Source organism: Hypomesus nipponensis, chromosome 11 (assembly GCF_054491055.1).
Source record: "Hypomesus nipponensis isolate SF chromosome 11, ASM5449105v1, whole genome shotgun sequence".
Classification (NCBI taxonomy): Eukaryota; Metazoa; Chordata; class Actinopteri; order Osmeriformes; family Osmeridae; genus Hypomesus; species Hypomesus nipponensis.
The window spans coordinates 15,244,992-15,270,021 of record NC_140371.1 but is presented as its reverse complement, the minus strand read 5'-3'; the positions used below and the strand labels follow the sequence as shown (position 1 = coordinate 15,270,021).

General features: G+C 46.1%; 1 protein-coding gene across 1 annotated transcript; it reads right to left on the bottom strand.

Annotated features, from left to right (window-relative positions):
- Positions 1–7,861: 7,861 nt before the first annotated feature.
- pkdcca (protein kinase domain containing, cytoplasmic a) lies at positions 7,862–24,689 on the bottom strand. The gene is made up of 7 exons (XM_084708807.1): positions 23,636–24,689; positions 16,686–16,808; positions 13,361–13,635; positions 13,150–13,229; positions 12,335–12,442; positions 9,167–9,340; positions 7,862–8,967 (listed from the first exon to the last, which is right to left on the bottom strand). The coding sequence occupies exons 1-7, from the start codon at positions 24,422–24,424 to the stop codon at positions 8,882–8,884; spliced, it is 1,635 nt and encodes a 544-aa protein (XP_084564933.1). The 5' UTR covers positions 24,425–24,689; the 3' UTR covers positions 7,862–8,881.
- Between the last annotated feature and the right edge of the window lie 341 nt (positions 24,690–25,030).

Below are 25,030 nucleotides of genomic sequence, written 5' to 3'. Positions count from 1 at the left end.
GAAGGCAGGGATGTGCCCAGTGAAAGGGCTGCTGTAATGGGGAATTTCACGCCTGTTGGTGGGGTGCACAGCCCCCTGAATGAGACCGCCTGTGCGAACATCACCTCCCGCCCAGGGGGTCATCATAGTGGGGGTCCGGGAAGGGGACAGCCGAGTGACATCATTATCATTACAGCCACTGAGAGGAGCAGCTGTTTCCCATGGCGACTGTATAACCCACTGTCACTGTAAGTCCCAGCTGGGCCATTCATTGTCTGACTTGACTCAAACCCAATCAGTTATGGTTTATTAAAGTTAAGTGAGTTTTATTATCATTACGCGCAAGTATGGCAATGTCAGTAAGTCACACATGAGCATCTATTGAATGGTGTCATTATCTAACTGTAAGGAGGGCCTGGATGCTGTTTGAAGAGCTTTGCAGAGACCTTGAAGTTATTTATTTAAGATGAACTGTTGAGCCAATTTGCCTTTTAATCAAAAAATATAAATGTCTGATTGACATACATGTATATATGTATAAAGGCCCTTTACAATGGGCAAGAGAGAAACTAAACTTGATTTAAATGTATAAAAAACAAATTAATTCTAACCTACGCATGTTGTATGGTAAAAAAAAAAACGAATTCTAATAATTTGACCAAACCATTTAATGTCTACATTTATTAAGAAACAAAGTGGTCTTTTGAGTGACACGCAGACTGATCCTTGTAATGCCTCTTTCGCAGAAGTGTCATTTTGTTCCTTTTCGTTCCACAGTGCCTCCAACAGGTCTAGGCCGGTATAGAATCTGCTATGTTGTGATTGGCTGATTGTTCCAGTCTACAGTTGCCCATCTCTACGTCAATTTCATTGTTGATTATGCCCAATGCTACACAACTCACAAGGATCTAGCCTAAAGTGACATAGTCGGAAAGACAATGTCACGATTTCTGATTTATTTTTAAATTAAGGTGATCACGTCATAATCATTCCAAAACTCTTAAGTGAAATGGTCTTCATAGAAATTGACATGAAGGACATGACATGACTACATGTGTAGTGTGTTGAGTGAATGGTGAATAGGAATTCTTTAAAATCCCAGATAGATAGTTACTTCCCTGCCATCAAAATGTGTTCATCGTGGTTACTGTCCCAGTAACTTTGTCATGGTTGCTGACAGACAGACAGTCAGACAGACAGACAGACAGACAGACAGACAGACAGACAGACAGACAGACAGACAGACAGACAGACAGACAGACAGACAGACACACACACACACAGACAGACAGACAGACAGACAGACAGACAGACAGACAGACAGACAGACAGACAGACAGACAGACAGACAGACAGGCCTGTCCTGACCTGCGTAAGCCTACACTGCTGGAGGTGGTGATGAGATCCTGACTGATGCCCTAATTCTAGAAATTTCTCCTCGTGGATATTTTTTCCTTTCATGATCAAGCACGCAGGGCCAAAATTCTCCATGTTAATAACATGCTCAGGCATTATCAAAATGAGATGTTTGGTATGCTGAAAATACCAATGAGATACATGCAGAACAGAATAGACTCTGTGTTGAGGTTCAGCTGGAGCCAGTGAGCAGTAGGCTAGCCATGTGGCTGACTCAGACAGCAGTCATCAGACAGCCACATTCCTGCGACGGCTCAGTAGAGGAACAGACCCCTCCCCCTGACCTCCAAGGCCCCACACCATCCACCAACCAGATCCCAGCGCCAGATAAACATGGCTGGCCCTCCCAGGGTTAATTAAAGACCCAGAGGGAGAGGTTAGCCAGCTAGAGAGCCAGCCACTGCCTGACCCCACTGGACGGGCTGCCCTGACCTCCCGGACCACATTCCCTTGATAACACGGATAGATAGAGCCAAGAAAAGAGAAAGGGATGTCTAGATATGAGGGAGTGTGGAGACAGGCTGTAGGTGGGAGTCAGAAAGTCAGGGGGAGGAAGAAGATAGGGAGGGAAAAGGAGGAGCGGTGCAGTCTAGGGGTGAGGAGAGAAGGGAGACAGAGGCAGTTCAGACACATGAGGAAGGTGTCTGCCTCCGCTGACTGCCAACTGGCCAGAGGCAGTGTTATCAGTGCTGTCACTACTACACAGTGATGAGACACGCTTTTAGGGGTTGTAGGGCGCTCCACAGGACACATGTTTGGACTCAGGGTGTGTGTCTCCAGTGACAGAGGTCAGATATCAGGGATAAGAGGACCAGATTAATGGGTTGGCTTGTGAAAACATGCAATACGCGCGCAGGCATCAACACTGACTCACTTCATTGGTAGTTGTCTTTCTCTGTCATCTCAAGATCTTTCTTTCCCACACACACCTGGACATACAGACACACACCATAAACGTTCTCAAGGGGGATTCAGATGCTCGTCTATGTGGGTGGCACGGATGTGGGTGCTGGATGCTGAGACTATGCCCCTCATGCCCATGGCGTGTGCTGATTACTTCCTTGTCGAGGGGAAATCGCCCACATCCCTGGCATTGCCCGCTGATAGCATCAGGCTAGATCTAGATCTGGGTTCCCCTTCCTTGCAGACTGTGGGTCTGTGGCATTCCTTTCTCCTAGCTCAAATTTATTTGGGGTTTATTTATGAGCACACTATTGGTCCACAGTGCTCTTTGCTTGTCTTAAACCTGTTCTGCCTGAAATCTTTTGTTGTGTGTGGCAGAACGCCCTGAAGTTTCTATTTGGTTTGTGTGTTTTTTCTCTTTATCTCTCTATCGCTCTCTCTCCCGCTCTCTTTCCTCCCTTTTTCTGTCTTCTCTCACAGTGTTTAACTCCCACTCCGTCTTATTGTTTCGTTCCAGTATAGGGTATAGAGATATTTAGAGAGGGGTAAAAGGAGGGGCTAGCCATGAGAATATGGCTGTCTGCCAGGCGACCCCAGAATGACCCCAGGACTTCAACACAGAGGGATGAGGAAACAGAGAAGCAAATAACAGCAGAGCTTCCATTCTTCCCTTCTTCTCTCTCATCACCCCCTGTGTGCCACACACTTGTTGAAGTGTTGTAAGCTTGGCGCCTTTTTGGGCACGGGCATTAAGGGATGAAAGGGCAAGGGCCGCCACCCTGGCTTCCTTTGTTGCATTGTATGTCTGTATAGTCCAACACCCCCCCCCCCCCCCATCACACTGGTGGTTTTCTTGGCATACTTTATGTCTGGTCCTGGTGCTTATAAACACTCTCACACACACACACACACACACACACACACACACACACACACTCACACACACACACATACAAACACACATTTTCTAGGCTCATGCTGTGCTGACCACTCCAGCATTCCAACTGCATTCTTCCATACATCACACACATATCTGAACTCTGAGATTTTAGGATTGGGCTTTCAAACCCAGTTGCCCTTTCTTTTCAGGCAAAATACAATCTGAAGGAATCTTTCTCAACTTTGAGGATACACACGTTATTGCTTTCACATGAGAGGGAAAGGTTGGTTCAGAAAGGAAGTGCAAAAGCACATACACAAATTACCACTCTGTTGCTCTGACAGGAAAAATGGAAAGGATTATGGCATAGACATAATTGTGGATTTATGCGTTGGATCTCATCCTAATCCCAGTTTGTTCATCCAGCATCCTGCCAGTGGTAACCAGGGCAGCTGCTGACTATCCACCCCAGAAGCATGCTCCTTCTCTGGGGACACCCACTTGCTCCCTCCCTTCTGGAGGTGCTGACAGGCTGCTGTTAACACACATACTGAGGGCTAGCAGGTCCACATAGCTGCTATCTCTCATTCTCTTGACCCTCTGCCAGCTAGCCCTCAGGATACCAGCCAGACCACAAGCCCTCTGCCGTCACAAACCCACCCTAAAAAAAATACAGTCAACTGAGGTCCTGAGTCCAAACTGTTTCACCGCGCTTACACAAATAGCACCATTTGTTGTTGTTGTTGTTGTTGAGATGTGTTAGTCAAACGCCCCATGAAAGTTGCAGATGTGTCTCCATCCTCTATCAGAGGTTCATGGAGGATCATCCAGACTTCGCACCTCCAAGGTGTTTGGCTGCATATCATAAATCCCTTCGCAGCTACCAGCCAAAGTCAATGTGTGTATCTGTGTAGAAGTTGTGTGATCTGGTGGATAGTTTATGAGGAGATAATTCCTGGAAGTGTAAACCGTCATGTCATGTGGTTGCCATGAACTCGCTGTAGGACTGTGGGAGGGGAGTAGGAACAGTCCACAGACTCTACTGGAGGACAGTAGGAACAGTCCACAGACTCGACTGGAGGACAGTAGGAACAGTCCACAGACTCTACTGGAGGACAGTAGGAACAGTCCACAGACTCTACTGGAGGACAGTAGGAACAGTCCACAGACTATACTGGAGGACAGTAGGAACAGTCCACAGACTCTACTGGAGGACAGTAGGAACAGTCCACAGACTCCACGGTTGGACTGTAGGCAGTAGGAATATACCACAGAATGCTGTGAACGCCAATGGGTGGGTACTGTAGTTTTAGTCTCCCAGCCAGGATTCCTGGAAGTTTCATGTAAAGCATTAAATCCAAATAATTGTTTAATAAGTGGTGAGCTGATAAACACAAGTGTTGGTTCCTAGAATACTGTACGTTTGTGTGTCAGAGAGAAAGAGAGAGATAGAGAGAGAGAGAGAGAAAAGAGAGAGAGAGAGCGAGAGAGAGAGAGAGAGAGAGAGAGAGAGAGATGAAGTGAACAACGATGGAAAAACAGCTGCATAGTTAAAAATGAAAGAGTAGACAAGGTCTGGGTAGAGAAAGAGAGAGTCTGTGTGTGTTGTTCTACCCCTTACGGTGGCTGGTGGCTGCACTTACCCTGTAGGCCCTGATGGCCCTATCCTGGCCCTGAGCGCTGATAACAGTGGCACTATTGTCCTCCACTCGGCAGTCTCTCTCAACCTGGCTGTATCTCTGCTATCCTGTGTCTCTGCCCTGCTCTGCTGAGAGACGACACAATGGCAGCGATTGTTGGTGGTGACTGCATGTGAACGCCTGAACATGACATCCAATCTGGGCTTCAAGTGGGCTGGAGTTGGGGGCCAGGGAGTGAGGAGAGACCAGAGAAAGTGGTACTGCACCCTGACAGTCTTTCAATGTTTCCTCCTCTTTATCTCCTCCTCCCCTGCCTCCACCCCCTCTCTCTCTCTCTCTCTCTCTCTCTCTCTCTCTCTCTCTCTCTCTCTCTCTCTCTCTCTCTCTCTCTCTCTCTCTCTCTCTCTCTCTCTCTCTCTCTTTGTCTTCCCTCTGTAGTGCTGTTGGGCAGCAGTTATTGGATGTAGGTAATCCAAGCAGGTTTTCCAAAGGAAGACAGTGATCCACATCATGCTATGTCAGTGTCTTAGGCCTCCTCCGGCTGGGTAGCTGTCTGTCTCTCATTAGCTGCCTGTGACCTCAGACTAGCATGTCTAGTTCTCCAAGTCCCAGCTCCCACCCCATCCTCTGCCTCGGCCGTCTTCCCCACCCCAGCCTTCATTCCCACTCCAGCCCTCATCCCTACCTTAGCCCCAGCCCCCAGGCCAGCCCCAACCTTCATACCCCTATCCAGACCCAGCTCCAACCCTAGCCCTAGCCCTAGCCCTAGCCCTAGCCCTAGCCCTAGCCCTAGCCCTAGCCCTAGCCCTAGCCCTAGCCCTAGCCCTAACCCTAACCCTAGTCCTAGTCCTAGTCCTAGTCCTAGTCCTAGTCCTAGTCCAAGTCCACAACCCCCTGTCCCCAGGCCAGCCCCCAGCCCCCAGTCCAGCCCCAGCCCTCATGCACTGCCCCAGGAAAGGCCCTAATCCCCCAGGCCAATAAAAGACAGATGCTGCCCCTTATCTCAGGAGACGCTTCTCTCGCTCTTCCTGTCCCTCACACGAAAGGATGCAAATGAGGCTCCCTCTTTTGCTCTTGCCCTTTCTTTCCTTCCACCCTCTGTTAGCATCGACTCTTAACTCTTTTGAAAACAAGCAACTTCAGACCTGTTCCTCCGACTTTAAAACCCAAGGCACGTTTGTTTAGTTTCTTCATCAAAGCTGTGGTCTTTTGCTCAGCACACAGCAATCGTGCGCACACTGCATATGCCTTCACACACACACACCTGCTAAGACAGAGATCTGTCTCTGAACAAACTCATACCATCCATCACACACACACACACACACACACACACACATGCACACACGCACACACCAACCCACCCACCCACACACGCATGCAGTACAAGTCTGTGCAGATCTTTATACAGACACATACTATGATATATATGTCTGATGGCTTTTGGTGACTAACTGGTCTGGTGAAACCACAAACACCCACACACAAACACACTCACTCACACACACTAAGCATGAGAAGAGAGTTTTAACGCAGGTCCTCATATGGAAAACATCTGCTGGTCCGCCCGAGAAACTGCCCAGTCTGGTTTAACAGCTACACCAGAGATCCCAGTCCAGAGAGGACGTCATGCATGATGAGCCTCACCTAGAATATAGTGTGTGCGTGCGTGCGGGCGTGTGTGTGTGTGAGTGAGCGCTTGCATGTCTCTGTGAATATGACCCTAACCTGCATATCCCTCTGGTTCAGAGTAGCTCTCAATATTGGAGATCATCTCTTTGGTGTGAGGGACGTCCCCCAGTCTTATAAGTATATGATCAGCTGTGTGGTCAGCTGTTTGTGTGAGTTAGCAAGAGAACTTGCAATCGGAGTGAATGTGTGAACAGGGGTCAGGTGGCCGAGCGGTTAGGGATTCAGGCTATTAGTCAGAAGGTTGTTGGTTCGATTCCCGGCCGTGCCTAATGACGTTGTGTCGATGGGCAAAGCACTTCACCCTACTTGCCTTCCTCGGGGAGAATGTCCCTGTACTCACTGTAAGTCTCTCTGGATAAGAGCGTCTGCTAAAAAAAAGACTAAATGTGTATGCCCCAAAATAGCGAGGTTTGAGTGTGAAAGTGTGTATTGAGAGAGAAAAGAGAGTGACTGCGTTTGGGTTTGGAAGCCCCTTCGTATTCACTACCTGAATGTACACAAGTGTGCTTGGGACTAAATGCAGACAGATTTGGACCTCATGTTGACACAAGTAGCCTCTGGGGAAGGAGAGATAAAGGTTGGTGCCTCTTAAGGATGCTCCTGGCGTGCCGTGGCCTTCCACTCCTCCTGGTTAACAACCTCTCCCTTTGTCCTGACTCAGCTTAGGGTCACCAGGGCAAAGGTCAAGGGTCACATTGCTTCATCTTCACTGGGGCACTTAGACAAAAGGGCCTCACACACACTAACACACAAATATGTCATCGCGAACGCGCTCACACACTTACACCTCAAACACACACACATGGAAACAACTGCGCACACACACAATGGCTTTCTTAAGAGCCAAGGGAACACGTTTTTCTTGAGACTTTACTTTCCTGAAAGCCTATACGGTCTGGTCAGGTCCTGCCTGGGGCCCCCAACAGCCCCAGTTTACCCCTGCCTCTGTCCCCCCGCTCCCCAGCCCCCTGGCCCCTGTGGCACTGTCCAGCTGTACAAGGCCAGTGACCCAGGGGAGAAGCAGCTGGGCTGCAGACCCATGCCAGCACCCTGGCCCCCTCTACATCTCACACTCCAAATACTTCCATGACTGAAAATTGTGTTTGTTCTCAAAACACACACAAACTCACTTTCTCCATTTTTTTTCTTTTTTTTTTTCTTCCTGGAAATAATTGAGGCCTTTCTGGGAGGAAGAGAGATTGGTAAAACTCATTTCACTCAGCCAGACTGCAATATATTCCACACGTCTCTCGAGGTTTTATTTTAGTTTTCATAAAAAAATAACAATCGCATTGCGCTTTGTTTATGTACATCAACATCACCATGAACAACAAACACAAAATCAGATTGCTTTTGTACATTTAGTTGAATTCACTGTTGATTTATTCATTTTTCACAGACTGTGCTTTCATTGAAAGTAATAATACTCATACCCTTTGATTTCTTTCTGGTTATCTAAGCATCAATTCATATTTCCATAGGAAATCAACATGGAGAGCTTGTTTCCTGCCTTATCAACTGGTGATGGGACTTTAGCCAACAAACACTCTCTTAAATAAATACATGATCAACACAGTATTCCACTCACCCAGCTCACAATACAATATTACATTTGGTCTAAAATGCTTAATCCACAAGCACCAAAGCCCATTTTCACTGTAAAGTATCAAAACCCATATCATCTTCCATTTTTGGTGTTTTAGATGGTTTAGATTTGAAATCTTATTTCCTGACTTGCTTTTTCAAAGCAGGGACAGAAATTAAACCCTGTCGGATTGTTTTGGGGAAAAAGTGCTGAATACTTTTCAAAATTCAAAAGACGGGGTAGAATGAGTCCTTGTTTAGTTTTTTGGGGGTAAGACATTCATTAGGTAGGTAGTAGTCTACCTACCTGAATAGGTAGTAGTCTAATGCTTTTTTGATTATGGATTTAGATAGAGAGGTATCCTTGAAATCCAAACAATCATTCATGTACCTCTTGCTGACACCACTGCACATTAAGGTGGTTTGGGATTTGTAGTTTTGAGTCTATGTATACTGAGATAGAGAGGCAACTTCACCATCACCTGAGCAATAAGCAAATACACTTAATAACATTCCTTTGAAGAAAACATATAAATGCTTTCTTGTGATGGACGGAGCATTCTAAAATTGTCACAACAGCGTTGTCAAAGCGTTATCGTGACAACCTACTGAGACTTGGGTCCTCTGTGCTTGTACAGGTAGGCGTGGTTTAGGATCCATCCTCCACTCCTTCTAGTCTTCCTATCCACCAATGGGATGCTTTCTTACATTGAGTGGGCTTGGTCCTGGAGCAGATGAGCCTATAGGAGGCCGAATGAGTTCTCAAGTGTCCTCCCCCTCCATCGTTTCAGCTGCCCACTCTGATGTAGGCGGTGCGTCCCTTGGCAGAGCTTAGGCTGGCAGTCCCCGTCTTGAAGTGCACAAGCTGGTGGCCTGAAAGATGACACAGGTGTCAGCCTACATGCATGCGTCCATAAGCGGGACTCATCGGGTAAGAGTGCATACAATGTAGCCTAAGGTCTTACTGCTGGGACCCGGGTTTGATTTGATTTTCGAATCCGGGTCCACGGGCCATGTGCTCCCCTCCATACGAACGCACACAAACACATTTCGCAACACAACTAACGCTCACCTGTCCAGGTGGTCTGATTGGTCAGAACGAATGCCCTGCACTGGGCGTGGCTTTCACACACACCAATAGCCTCTGTGACGCTGAAGACTGACAGCAGACATCCTTCGTGTTCGTAGGACGGCCAGCAGCGGTAGTTCTCCCCGGGGATGGAGGCGTCCGCCACGCGCTTGTAGTCTGAGAGGAGAGGGCGGAGGAGGGGTGCGTCGGTCAGTCACCAAAGTGGAGGAACACGTGTGTGAGTGAGATTGGGACCCAGGGAGACGGAGTGATCAAGAGAGAGAGAGAGAGAGAGAGAGAGAGAGAGAGAGAGAGAGAGAGAGAGAGAGAGAGAGAGAGAGAGAGAGAGAGAGAGAGAGAGAGAGAGAGAGAGAATGAAGTGAGAAAGGGAATCTAGCCTAATACTTCAGAAATAGAGTAGAGAGCAAGAGAAGAGGGAGTGTCTGAGAGTGCGCGGTGGCTGGCGGCTGCTACCGAGGCCTGTCCTGCACGTGTGCGTGATGAGCTGGCTGATTGTGTGAGTTCAGGGAAGGAAGGGGGGGGGGGGGGGGGTGATGGGAGAGCAGCATTGTGTGCCTGTCAGCAGCACAGTCCCCCAAACTGCTGGGGAGCGCGAGGGGCAGCATGTTCCCTGTGATCCTGCCCTTGTCGACCCCATCCCTCCTCCTCTTTCGCTCCCCTCACTGCCCCCGCTAACTGTCTGACAAACATTGTAAAGGGCACTCTTCGTGACCTCTCCACAATGCATTCCACGGTTGCCAGGGTAACCGCGACCCAGGGCAGACAGGCTTCACAGATCGACAGAGGGGGAGTGGGGGGGATGGGGGAGATAAATAGGGAGGGAGAGACGGAGGGCGAAAGAGAAACGTCTACTCCCCCTTTTCTCCTCCAAGTATCTCTTTCTCTCTGAGTTGCTCACTCCTGCCCCGGCGTTACCCTGGAACCCGGGGCCCCCAACTACGACCTACAGCTCACTTCCTGTGAAGGAGGAGCCGCGTCTTCAAAAGTCTTAGACTGCCTGTATCTTTGTCATAGCTCGGGTGCTCTGTGTTACAGTATAAGTGACAAATAAGCAAGCTGGGAGGATAACCCATATGGTCTAAGCAGCACCCCTGACTGCTGATTCTGCTGGTGGGAAGCCTGCTGTGTCTTTGTTAATACTGAGGTCAGTCACCCTCTGGTTCACCCATCATGGCTGTGATTACACTCTGCATAGTCTTGATGTCTGGAAACCACACACCAGACAATCCATCCATGTCCAAGTGTGTGTGTGTGTGCGTGTGTGCGTGTGTGAGCCTGCGTGCTACAACTTGTACGGAACTTTTTTTTTTTGCCTGAGCAGCATTGGGACAATATTTCTATAGACAATGTACTCACTGAGTACACATTCTGAACACTCTGCCCCCCCCCCCCCTACACACACACACACCAGTCTGTGGGTTTAACTAAACTTCACAGGTCTGTGACAATGGCACTGATGAGAAGAAGAGGGCAGCTTCCAAGTGCACCCCCCCCCATCACCCCCCCCCCCCCCCCCTCCTCCAACCCTATACAATCCTGTCAGTCTATAGAGCGTGAATCATTGAGTACCCTCTTTCTCACACACACACCCACACCCTGGTTGGTGCTCTAACTCAAACACGCCATCATGATGGCTTTTTGGTTGCCGTTAAAAGAGCATCCGATCTCCTACTGTATACTCTGGCTCCCATTCTCCGGGCTCGGGGCCTGAGAAACAGTCCTGGTCCCAGTGATTTACAGGAGAAGGGTTGCATGGCTGTTTGAAGCTGAAAAAGAGGGATAGCCTTTAAATGGCAGAGGGAGAGCGAGGCAGGGTGTTCTGTACGATTTACAGTGTGGAGAGCACGCACACACACACATGAAATAGGCATGTACACACACATACCGTCCAGCCTGCATGCGTGGCAGCAGACAGCCCTTCTCCGGGACGTAGTAAATAACCACAGCTATTAGAAGCTTTATGGCCGTAATTAATGCTTTATGGAGCTTTCGCTCTCTCTAAATGGTCGACTTAAAAGCTCCAGCGACGGGGCGAAAACGGAAGAGGAGGCGGAGGGGCGGATTGTGTAATCGTGGAAAAAGCACATGATGTGAGGCCGCATTCCACAGGGAAGCCTTCCCCGCAGACATGCACTGGCTGCTGAATAAGATCCCGGCCTTCCTCGAGCGAGCTAACGAGGATGGAGGCCCATCGCGGCTGTCGCGGACCCGCAGCGGAGGGAAGGGGTGATAGAGAAGGGGACAGCGTGGAGAGAGGAAGGCTTGTTTTAAGCCCAGCTCTGGCCCTCGGGCTGAGGGTAGCCATCACTCAACAACAGCCTGTGTCTGCTTTTACACTGCCAGCGGAGCGGAGCGAGGACTGATGGAGGAATGGAGAGAGAAAGGGAAGGGGAAAGAAGAGGAGGGAAGAGGGAACTCGGGGAATGTACGGTTGGAAGAGGGGAAAAGACAGGGAGGGGACGAGGAGGGAAAAGGTCAAACGACAAAATGAAGCCAAGCGACGAGGAGAGAGGGAGAAAGGGGGTTCCCCCGCAGTGCATCATGGGATAACCCGATTGCCAGTCTGTCTTCACCCGCAACCTCTCTCCGTTACATAAATGGTTATCTTTTTGATCTCACTCTATTGGTCCTGACCGTATCTGACATATCAGAGCTCTACCTCGCTCCTGGATCTCACACACGCACACACAAACACACACATATACTGACACACATACACACTCTCGGTCTCTCTCTTTCCAACGCATTGACACATTCTTTATATATTTCCCTCTCTCACTCTTTCTCTCTCATTGTCAGTCTCACAAACTCTTTCTAGCTCTCTCACACAAATACACACACAATGGCTTCATGATTATCCTGCGTTATGCACCATTATCAACCCTGCTGTTCGTAAGCAAGGTCACAACCTGGACCATGTGCAGTCTGCAGAGGAACATAGCAGTGTACAGGGCCAGACCAGGACATAAGGTCTAGGGTTATCTAACTTGATTACACTCTCTCAGGCATGTTCTCTAAGACATAGGTGGATGTAACTACATTAGAATTTTATCTCACAGGAATGTATGTAAACACTGGAGTGATTATAGCATGAGACCAAGTGAGTGAGAGTAGTTATTTGTGTGTGTGTGTGTGTGTGTGTGTACTCACCAGCTCTGTGTGCCTGAGTGTTGTTCTGCAGATAGAACCCGTTTCTGTACTGGTGCAACACATTCTCCAGCTGGACCAGTGTCTCATCCATCCCCCAGACCAGCTCCCCTGGGACAGCAACAACTCAGGATTAACATTCCTTTGCCGTGTTGTTTACACATTACAAATCCTACAGACCATTGTTGCACTGACATTAAAGCATGCCATTGTAATAAAAAACAGTGGACAAACCCAAATGCTATGCACATACCCAGACTAAACAAGTGATGGAAGGTCTTTGATCGGGGAACATGGGACAAAGACTGTTTGCTTTTGACACACACACACGTATGCACACACACACACGCACTACTGTGATGGTTGTTATGCTCTCTGTGTGAGTATACTGACTGACTAGGGAAGATATGATCACATGAGCTGGCCTCTAATCCTACACAACTGACACGCACACACACACACACACACGCACACACACACACACACACACACACACACACACACACTGCTGCCCAAAACGTCTGCGCCTTCACGGCTTGTTGTGTCCCAGAGGAACAGATTTCAAACCCTTTGCTGACATACCATCATCCTGATGAGCAGATAGATAAAGAGATGAGAAAGATGGAGAGAGAGACAGAGAGAGAGAGAGAGAGAGAGAGAGAGAGAGAGAGAGAGAGAGGGGGGGGGGGTGGGTGGGTGGCTGGGGTGGGGTAAGATAAATAGCTCTGGGCTGTACAAGTTTTGTGGATGAAATGATGTAGGTCCCTCGCACAAGCACTAAAACTCTTGAAGAACTAGATACACAGACAGACACTAACCTGTAGAGTTGACTATCTTGTCCAGTAAGGGTCTTAGTGCGGGCGGGGCACTGTGAGGCAGTAGGTATGTGAAAAAGAACCTGGAAATAAACATAAGATTAATGGTAAATTAACTTTGACTTCTAGTAAATTACCTTTAGTCACCATACAAACTGTCATTTTCACAATTTCAAACAAAATATCGAGTCTCTCCTTTATTATTCTACCTTACCTGTATGCATTGTACAAGTTCCTTTTCTCATTGATGCCAACACAGCGCCCTCTGTTGCAGGGGAGGGTGAAGTTGCGGGCGGGAAACTCCATGACGCAGTCAGAGGGCGAGAAGGGGGAGCAGGGGGCCTCCTCTGTGCTGGCATCGTCCAGGTCTGTGACCTTGAGCTCCCCCGCCACCAGGACAAACTGGCGCGGCCTGAAGTCCAGCAGGGTGACGGAGCCCAGAGGAGAGTGGGCCAGGTAGTGGAGCAGACGCACCAGACTCAGACAGATCTATTGAGAGCAAACACATGCACACGCTGGTCAGATTGTCAACTATGTACAGTCAGCTTTATACAGACAGAGTGTAGAGGTATACACTTCTGTTGTACCTAATTTCTTTCTCTCAAACCAAATTCTTAATTCTTTCCTCCCGGACCTGTCCAGCTGAGACCTGTTTGTTTAGTAATTGTATGGTCCTTTTTTGGAACACAAGTTTACTAAGCCCCCGTACTCCTCTATAGCTACTTATAAATCTCCAAGTAAAGCACTTCAGTGTGTTCTGGTGTGTTGGGGATTGTGCTTGTGTGTGTGTTTGTGTGTATGCATGTGTGTTTGCTCGACCCAAGGATAATCCATTCCTCATTGTTTCCAGGAAACAAGGGTAGCAACTGGGGCTGGGAGGGGCATGTGAAGGGCAGGACTAAGACCCTGACACAGAGACTCTAAACCAAATATCCCTGTGTCCCCAGGAACAGACAGAAGGAGGAAAGACAGAATGAAGGGTTGAGAGGAGGAGAGGAGGAGGAGCCCAACAGCTCAATCCTCATTCAGGCGAGACAAAAGCTGTTTTTAATGTACTGGGGACCAGGAGAGAGTGAGAGGGGTCAGACGTAGACCATGGATTTCGAGAGAAAGAGAGAGAGAGAGAGAGAGAGAGAGAGAGAGAGAGAGAGAGAGAGAGAGAGAGAGAGAGAGAGAGAGAGAGAGAGAGAGAGGGAGGGAGGGAGAGAGAGAGAGAGAGAGAGAGAGAGAGAGACAGAGAGAGGAGAGAGAGAGAGAGAGAGAGAGAGAGAGAGAGAGAGAGAGGGAGGGAGGGATAGAGAGAGAGAGAGAGAGAGAGAGAGAGAGAGAGAGAGAGAGAGGGAGGGAGAGAGAGAGAGAGAGAGAGAGAGAGAGAGAGAGAGAGAGAGAGAGAGAGAAAACAAGAGAGAGAGAAGGAAGTGAGAAACGGAGTCTGGCCTAATACTTAAGAAATGGGTCAACTTGGACACAAATGATTGATTGTGAATGAATATGATTGTGTATGTGATTCACCGTTTTCTCACATACAACTACGGTCTAAATGCAAAAATAAATCATAAAAGCACCCGATGTGTCCATTGGAGTACGTCAGAGCAGGAGCACACGCTACTTATGATAATCATATGTAAATGAGGCTCGGCTCGGGTTGTGGAGGTGACGGGGGAGGGGTCCAAGGAGGATGTGGGTGTGCCTCGCTCGCTGACAGCGTCTGTAGGCCATGAAAGGCTTCGTCAACGCAGACAGGAAATGGCGAAGGACCTAAATGGAGCGTTTGAAATTCAGTGGTTTTTACTGCTCACGTCCCACGAGTCTATCAACGCCTCAGACGAACTGCAAATGTCTGACGAAGAGGCTCTTTTCGTATTCATTTGTATTTGTACACTTCTTTTTTCGCGTCCCGTTGCAAGGGAGGGAGGGAAAGAGGAGAGGAGGGAGGGGGGGGGGGGGTAACCAACACGTTGGGGGAACGGGAACAAAGAAACAACCTCTGTCCCCTGCACATTTAGATGGTCTTTGTTGATCACATGGTGAAAGACGAATATTCTCTCTACCATTTTCCATCCATATTCCCTCACTGCATGACAGGACAAGTCACAGAAACAACAAGACATCTCAATGAAAAACAGGTATTTCTCTCCAGGGTCTCTCCAAATCCTTCTTCTACCATCGTACCAGTTTGCAAACCGCCTGGTCAGTTACAGAACCATTTGAGGAAGACAACTGATGTTTACGGGGAACTTAAAGTGATCTGACAGACTTTTCTGTTCCTCTAAAACAAAGGAACAAGCAACAGAGAAGTCTTTAAAAGTAGGTATTTCATGGCCACCGTTTAAAAGGGAAATGTATTAAAAGGCAAATTTATTGTACACGTGCTAGGCATTGGTATCCTCTGTGGAAGCAATCACGAGCCTGGAAACTCTTCTGGCTGTCGTTCAAGACTCAGGAAATCAAAGTGGAACGCTACCTCAATGTATATATTTACCAGGTAGATGTAATTTCAGATAGCTCACTAGCCAAACTGCAAACGGCTCCTCTGTGTTTGGTGGAGAAGTGTCCCACTCCTATAAAGGCAGTGTTGTTGTAACAGAATGAGACAAATGATGCTGGGTGATGACATGTTGAACGGTGTGGTGTAGCGGTGTGGACGACAGCAGTGACACGTATAAGGATGTGTTGAGCTGTACTGGTTGTGTCAGTGGTAACACTAGGGGTACGGGAACTCCTTTCAATGTACGTCTCAACCCAACCCAGTGTTACCCGTAGTTACCCCTTGTTACCCGTAGTTACCCCGTGCCACCCTGTGTTAACTGTCAAACGTAACAATAACCTGATGGACCGCACGACTCCCGGATTTCACTTAGAGGAGAAGCTAAGTTCTTCTGTACATTGCATGAAGAGGAGAGGAGAAAAAAGAGATGAGTGGAAGGGTAGAGGAAATGAGTCAGGAGAAAACAAGGGAGAGAGATGGCATGAAATTAAGATAGGGAAATAGGAAATAGGAAAAAAGGAAAGCAGAGGAGGAGAGGACTTGCGGGTGAGTGTTTTAACCCCCTCAGTGAAGCAGGCATTCCCCTCCAACCCGCCCAGAGGAAGTTATAGGAAGCAATTCTAGCGGTGCTTTAGCGATAGTGATATACAGATAGACAGACCAAGCCCTGCAGCCCGCATGCCCCAGACTCTCAGGAAACATACTGGAGCAAAAAACTCTGGAAATACCATTGTACATTCTGTAGCTACTGTAGCAGCAGGCAAGGCTTGCCTGGCTCATTCGTCCTTGGTAATAAAGAGACCCTAACAAATCCCAAAAAGGCAAATCGTCTATTTGAGCCACCCCCAATGACCTTGAGTATAACTCTCCAGCATGGCCATTGTTCTGACCAGACTTCTAACTTACATTTTATCATAACTAAGTTCTAAGTTTGTGTCCTCATGCCAGCCATCTGTGACAGGAGGGTACACGTGTGTGTTTAGGAGTGTGTGTGGACCAGTATGTCCAGTACATGTCTATTTGTGTAAGTGTGTGTGTGTGTGTCTCTTACCCTGAAGCGTTCCTCCCAGGAGGTCTGGAGCAGCTGGATCATCTCCAGAGGACTGCCCAGCTCTGTGATGGCTGTCACCGTGTCCTGAATGTCATTGCTGTCCTGGTAGCAGTAGCCATACAGCTGAGGAAACGCAAGGAACACACTCATGTTAGGCTATTAGCGCAACGTAACCTCCATGTTATTTCTGACTCTGGCTAATCCTCCATTATGAACAACTGAAGAGAAGAGAGAAGTGACCAGGAATGGCCCACATACTGTATGCTTACTTCATGAAAATAATTGAATTCCCGAACGCTTCAACAAGAGCTAAATTCTGGTTTAAATGTGTCATGTTACAACGCTTTCTCTTAGGACGTGAAATTGTGTTTAGCTGTTGCTTTTGGATGATCTTAATGGTTTACTCTCCACAACGTGGCTGAGGTGACCGTTGAGGCAAGTCTGGATGCTTGCTTGCAGAAACATTTGCTTTAGCTAATTTGTGCCAGAAGAACCAGTTAAAATTAGAGGGCATGAAATTGAATCTTAAAGGATAACAATCAACATAGTTGTAAACTATACCACCAGGAACTCTGAATCAAAGAAAATCCACAGACCAAGAAAAGCGGAGAGGGTGGCATACCAAAGTCACTCTCAATCTTCCGCAAGAAAGTATATTTTACGTTTATTTTGTGAATATATGCAGTCCAAAAGTGGAAAAATGGCTTCCTGCTCTGTGATCTGTGTTTGTTGGCAGTTTGGGTGCGTCTGAAGAGATGTTTATGGATGTGGTGCATGACGGGCAATCTGAGGTGGCCTTGGGCAGTGCCAGCCCTGTGGGTGAGGAGGAACAGCCAGCGGGCAATGCCTGGCACTGTGCCCCCTCACCCCACCCCTGGGTCCTGCCAGGAGTGCATGGGAGTATCTAAACCAACAACACCTCTCAGATCTACATGAAATAAAAACGAGCTTTCATTTCTGTTTTAGTTGAAGAGCATAGCAGATTAGTTTTTTCTTTTAGCCCGAGCAATACAGCTCCTCAAATGATTTTACAGTAAGGCTGTTCGTGTGTGTGATTTATTATATGGCACTTTCTGGAAGATGTGGAAAAACTATTATTTAAAAAGTTTCAATTCCCTTAAATGACTAATGTGTGTGTGCATGTGTATTGATTGTCAGCACATTCTTGTGCGAGCATGACTGCATCAGGGCAGTGTTTTCTTTCCATGGCAGACCCCTCAGCTGCCCTGGTTTCTCTGAGATAACAGTTGCATGCCGGGATACTGTTTGCGTTTGCATTGGATTTGGTACCATTTTATCTGGTTTGAGTTCAAAGGTCATTCACCTTTTTACTTGTTACACTACAATGTGCTTTGCTGCTGACAGTTTTCCAATGTTTACAGTACTCCTGTATATTTCAACTGAAACTCAACATATCCAAGACCTGGAGCCTGTGGAACTAGAAAGTGTGTGCGGTGAGGTAAGTGTGAAAATGGCAGCAGATATTTTTTTAGGGCAGTCAACAGTAGTAGGCCTGGCAGCTCTCTGGGAGCTTGGCTGGAGGGGAGAAGTGAGTCAGCTTAGTTGCCAGGCAATAAGGAAGGGATGGGGAATGGGGGAGACCCACACACTCAGACTTAAAGAGATATACTGCCCAAAGCCAAGGTTGTAACTAAGGCTAACTTGGCAAAGAAAGCTGAGCCTCCATACTGTATATCTTCATTTGACATACTGGAGTGTATGGTTTTAATCAAAGAAAGAATTAATAGCTGAATTCTGCTCATGGTTGTCATGTCATGTCAACAGACAGACAGGTCCGAGTCAAGTGAAAGCGTTAACTCCGGAAAGCTCCGCTACAGTATAGGTAAGACTTGAAAACGTTTTAGATTTCAATACAGCATTTCTGTGTGGGGCGTTATTAAATCTTAAATAAGGGAGGGGGCCTAGCGGGCCCTGGCTGGCTGTCTGGCTGTCTGGCTGTTAGCCCTCAGCCACATTCATTTTCACCAGGCCAGGATCCTGGACAGGGATCAAACCAGGGGCAGAGACAGCCATGTTTGTCCAGAGATGAAGCCCCCAGCATCTGCCAGGGCCCAGAGCACACTGCTGCTCCTCTGTAAGCCCCAGGTCACAGGAGGACTACGGGGTGTCTGGCAAACAAGACCTGCTCTCTCACACCCACATGATACTAACTGGCTCTCTGTTACAGGAGGGGATTGACTGTAAGCTCCAAATGTGTTTTAATTTCCCTAACAAATCAGGTAAGCTGAGGAGTAATAAGCTACAAATTATTTTATGTGGCAATTTATTCAGAGGTTGTGCCAGGTCAGTGTGTATTTTAAGGATTTAGTTTCTTGCCTGTGTGTGTGAATGTGTATGAGTGTGTGCCACTAATCAAAAGCTTGTTTTGTGTGTAGCTAGAGTACATATCGTATGACGTTAATGGTAGAATTGGTTATGCCTTGTTTTAATCAGAGTCTTGGAAGTAGTGCCACTGGCAAAGAGAACAAATGTCAAATGTTCTCATTCCATATGAATTGATCCTTGTACATTAAACAGATTTGAGACTTATGATGCAATAAAAAAGGGCGGGTGAAATCCTTAAAACTCAAAGTTTGGGTGCATGAAGGGCTTTTAAAAGTTTACAGTTTTGATGATTACACACTCTGTTTATTCCTTTTTCCTATGTGTAAATTCCCTTACTTCATATTGATACACATTAACATGATTGCGACAGAGGGTTTGGGTTGCTAAGACCTATGACTATTAGCACTCCTTTGATGACTGGGCAAACTGCAATTAACAAAAACCTTTGTATTCTTATTTGGCACAACATACTTTAAACTGGACCTTTAAGCACACTCACACTTGATAGCTAGGAAATGGAGAGAATAATCATGGAGCTCTTTTTTTTTCCTGCAAAATATATTGCAAACGTTGTCCCACAAAAGAGAAACAGACAGGGGTAGCGGGGCTAACTTCAGGCCTTCGAAACGGAGGAATTCCTTCCAATACTCTGGAGCGATCTTCTAATTTCCTCCAAAACCACATCAAAGGTTCTCTCCAAGGGTTAACACGAGCTGGCAGATCTATCTGACCTGGACATGTCTGGTCTGGAACTCAAACACAGTGAAGTGGTAGCACAAGGGTTAACCCCATGCTAATGGTGTGGGACCATGTAGCTCACCACATCAAATGGTGCTTCTATAATTATCCCCTATAAAAACAGAGTATTTAAGTTATATTTTCTAAAACAAGAAACTGTCTTTTGAAGATATTAAATGTTCAAAGAGTTGAATATTGTGGAAAATCACATGATATGGTCATTTTTTAATGTTTGAAAGATGCATGAATGTGAATGCGTAGAAAATCTCACAGAATTAAAGGAACCCTTGATGAAACCTCTCAATTTCTAGGTCTAATCCCTGTGATGGAGAGGGATCCATCCTGCTCTGAGTACAGAGAGGGAGGCCAGACACTCAGGCCTCAGGAGCCATGGGTCCAGAGCAGAGCTTGATCAGAACCAGGGCCTGGCTTCAGTGGCTCAGGGGGGCCGTGGACCGCTATCCCTCTTCCACCCCCTAGCTTCCTTCCACTGGAAGTCAGAGGTTAACGTGTTAATCCTGCTCTTAATTGCAACTGTGTCTACAGCTGACTTCACAGGCATACGCCCCCCTTCCTCTGCGCTCTGTCCGGTCTCTCTCTCTCTCTTCTCTACATCCTTATACTGAGCCCAGGGTTTTTTGCGGCTGGGATGACCGACTTTCACATTGGAGGATGGAGGGGGCGGGGGAGGGGTGAAAGAATGACAAGCTAATGTAAATATAATCCAGAGCTCCTGGCTCTAATCGCCTGAATCCAAACACACTCACAGACACATTCATTTCTGCACACATACATGGCCATTTCATAAAGGCACAAATGCACGCACACCAGCCCCGTGAAAGATATCTCTTTATCCCTTAACCGCCCCCCTCTCCTTCCTGCCTTCCACCTTTTCCCTACCACACACACACATACACACACTCGCAGTTCAGACAGCGCCTCTGCTTATCTGCCTCTCTGATCTGTTCAAATTCATCTTGTTCACACTCAGGCTAACAAGGAGCAGGTCAGAGAGAGTGAAACACGCCCGCTGGTGCGAGAACACATGTCTAGTCCAGCCCTAGCTTCACTTTAGGCAATTTGGATCCGAGGGCCACCCTAGTGATGCATTTCAGGGAAACTGGGAACTTTGATGTTAATGACTCTTTCAATGTCTTTGTGATGCATTTTTATCTTAGTGGTATTCACCAGCATCTACAAAGCTTTTAAACTTGAGTTTTTATATCTTGAGAGAGCATTTTCATGCAGGTATTTTTTACATAAAACCGTTTAGTAAACCATACTGTTTGCTATTTCAAAACAGTTCCTAAGGTATATGGTGCACTACTGAAGTCTTGGCCACTCTCTGCTTTCAAGGCCAACTCTGAGGATGTGCTGAAGGATTCTCGACCTGTCTCGGCATATTACGTTTTTTGTGCTATTCTTGAACAAGATCTTTCTACAATTCAACCCCTGCCCAGTTTGAAACGTCCTTTTCCTCATTCTTACTATGTATTTGTTCTGTTGTTACTTCTAATAGTGGGTTTGTTCCTTGTGCAAGAAAAAAATCGAATTTGCCCGGGAGCTGGTTTACAGTTTTCTATTCCTGGAATAGAACTCATATTTATAACGTATTCAAGAAGAAATAATACTTTCATGTCAGATTGTACAAAATGTATGTTTATGTTAGCAAGATACAGTATGAAACTATTCTGGTAAAAATAATAATAATGTATTCCACAGAAAGTGTTTATTTTCAAATAATTCAACTTGGTAGTATTCACTTAAAACAAGCAACTATGCATGCGTATGTGTGTGAGGAAGATGGCGAGTGTATGAATGTGTTTGCGTGTATAGCATAAAACACATAAAAGTCTGAGTGGACATAAGAAATGTGTGTATGACCTTTAACCTTGACTGTAGTCTTACTTCCACTACCAGATATTAAATGTGAACCTAAAAAGTACTTTTATATCATATGCTAGATATTGATAAAAGATGGGTTTAGATGTTAATGTGCTGTCTTTCCTGACTACAGTTGTGTAGGAAACCCAGTGAGCAAACCTAATTAAATATTTATTATAAAAGCACAAAAACATTTCAATGTGCTGCCATCATAAAGAACAACAAAAGTTAGGTTATGTGTATAAAAAATAAGTTTAACCTGTTGTGTGTTTCAAAAAGCTACAATACTTGTTTGCCGACTGTTTACTTTACTTACAGTTTATAGTAAAAAGAATATTGTAAAACCAAAATTCACCATTTAACAAGTTGCTTTAATGTAAAGTAAAAAGAGAAAAAGTACCTTTTATAAATTGTGATTGTGTGATAGTTGAAAAATATTAAATGTAGGCTTGTGTGTTTGAATTTGATAACTGATAAAGGTGAATGAAATGTAAATATAGCCACATTGTTATATTAAGCTACAGGTTTCTTTAATATGGATCCCAACCTCAGGCTTTGGGGCTGGACGACAAATTAATCAAGGGTTTTTGTGAATTACAAAAGACTGATACCAAAAATAAAATTGTGCATGTAGTAATTATAATTTACCTTGTGTTCAGTGCAAAATATGTGTGTTCAGTTAGCTATGTATGTTGTTGTTAAAAGCTGGCTATGAGGCCAAAAGGGCCATTCTCTTGGGAACTTTTATTTGACCGCTGTAATAAGTGTGCTTTTTGTGTGTGTTTGTTTTTAATAATTCTACCATGCATGATAATATGGCTGAGAACTATTGCAATACAGGAAGTTCAAGATAACTGCAACAAAACGAATTTGCGAAAGCCATTTTCCACCTCTAAAGAAGAATCGGTTTTGCTTGCTTTTCTACTTTAATTAGAGCGCTGCACAGCAGGGCTCATGCTGAGTATATTACAGTAAAAAAACGAATTAGTTGCAAAAAGCCTCTCCAGTTCAGCAGTTGGCTCAAGTGCCCACAACACCTTTTTTGAGTCTGCACCCTTTGAGTTGATTACAGTCTAGACAATAAACCAATTTTTAATAACCAGACTGACCTTTCAGTTTAGGAAACCTTCGGGCTCCAATGACCTGTGTAGCCCTACAGCAAATTTAACAAGTAAATTAATAATAGGCTAGTCGATAGATCTACAATACTTTTACGGATAGCCTAACCTTTTACGCATATGAACAGCCTATTATTATAAACATTTAAGTACACACTGAGGTGTATAGAAAGAACAGCTGTATCGTTTTAGCTTAGGCCTATGTTTACGTGAGAGAGTTGATAAAAGATATACCACAGCAGAACTTACAAATGAGACTCTGAGGTCGACGAACACTGCCTGAGGTGGCGCAACGACTCACGCGCCAGATCTGCAACCCCGTTGATAAGCTTAAAATCGGCAATTTAACAACTCAGCAATGGCTCTCTCTCAAGCACATTCTATTAATCAGTCTCTACTAGTTGTACCACACGCATGCCTCAAACGCGTCAATCACACCAATATTTTGTGAAGGTTACTCGACTGCTGCAGGTTTTGAACGGATTTCAATACTTTATGAAAACTCACAAATGTTTGAAGGGTTATTTAGACTACATGTGTTACTTCTAACACATGAGGAGTGAATTTTCACACCAAAGCTTATTTGGTCATTAAGGAGGAATGACTGATGTATTTTGTCTTCCTTGTTAGACTACTGCAGGACAAACGCTTGCAAATTAATTGGTAAAATAAAGCAATTGTTGTTGTATTGTTTCTTTTGAAGAAATATTGATTGTGACTTTAGACCTTTGCATATGACTTCACAGTGATATTATAAAATGTAAAAATGTTAACAGATGTTTTCTTCTAGCTAAGAGAAGAGACACTAACTGATTATGGACATGTGAGATAATCTAACACCGATTAGTAATGAATGAAGATTACCTTTAAAATATTGGGATGTTGCAACCTCTCCATCAGCGTCATCTCTTTCACTATTTTGAAGGAGGCAAGTTTGTAGCAGTCTCCGGGTGAGCCATATTTCTTTACGCAATTTTCCATATCATGTCCCCCGAAATCAACAGATTTCAGAGCCACTGAGAAGCTGCTGTTAAGAGCTGCTTTGTACACAGCCTTTGTGTAGCCTGAACCAAGGTACTGCACATTGGTCACGTTGTCAATGCTGCTACAGCCAAGCATCAGTGTACCGTTAATGCTCCTTGAATAAATTGAAAAATCTTTCTGTGATTTCACGTGAAGGTATGTCGACGGAGAAAGTCTATTTTGAAAACGGGTCTGTCGGTTATCAATTCTATCAATGACTTTGACAGGGTCCCAACTGTGCCCTGGCTCTAAATCCATCAATCTTCTACGCTCCAGCGGGCGGACTGGGTTTCCAGTGCCCGGCCCATGTGCTTGGCGCCGACGGTACTGGACAACCTCGTCGAACCTTTCTTGTATTTGCAGCTGGAGATCGTGGAGGCTTCCTGTGGCGGATTTACTGTTAGGCTCAGCGGCTGTTTCGGTGACTGGTTCACCGAGGTGAAGCTGAAAGTCGCCGGTAACCCGTTGCTGTTTTTCGTGATAGTACCGATGTGCTCGATTTCGGGTTTGGTGGTGCTCAAATCCTGGTATATAGAGCAAATTCATAAGAGTACCTAGAAAAAATGAAAGGCAAAAACCTGCCGCAACCATAATCTTTCTACGCTTCATTATCAGATTTATTAATAGCATAAAATATCTTTGTCCTCAGCTCCTGCCCCCGCCTACCAGTCTAGCACCTCTGCAGCGGTGCCCGAGTCCACAGTGTGCGTGAAAAAGAAATGGTTATTCCGATGCTGATGATGATGCCGAACGCGCTGTGATCACGTCTTCATCTTGAAGTTATGATTTATGCAGCCACGCAGTATAAGGATCCACCCCATATAAGGTTAATCATGGTGACACTTGCCTTAGCAGACTGCAAACCCCCTCTGTAGCCCGTGCGCGCATCAGGCAGGGGTGCTTGCACAGACTGGAAGCCCCTGAGCGACTAAACAAGAGACGCTAGTGATTGACAGACTAAGTCGTCATGCAGCGGTGTGATGACTGTAGTTCTTCCATCATTCCACTTGTACTTCCAATACGTTCAGAACGGGAGCCGTAAGACCACACTTCCCATGGTGCAAGGGGAAAAACACCGAGGACTTGCCAGCAAACCAGCAGCTGTGGGGCGGTCTTTTGGTTTTCTTCAAGCTGCCGTTTCGAGTAATGGCACGCTCCGTAACTGCCCACTAAAATGAATAATGAAAACGCATTAGTTGATGGACATTCATTAGACAACTACATACACAGCTTTGC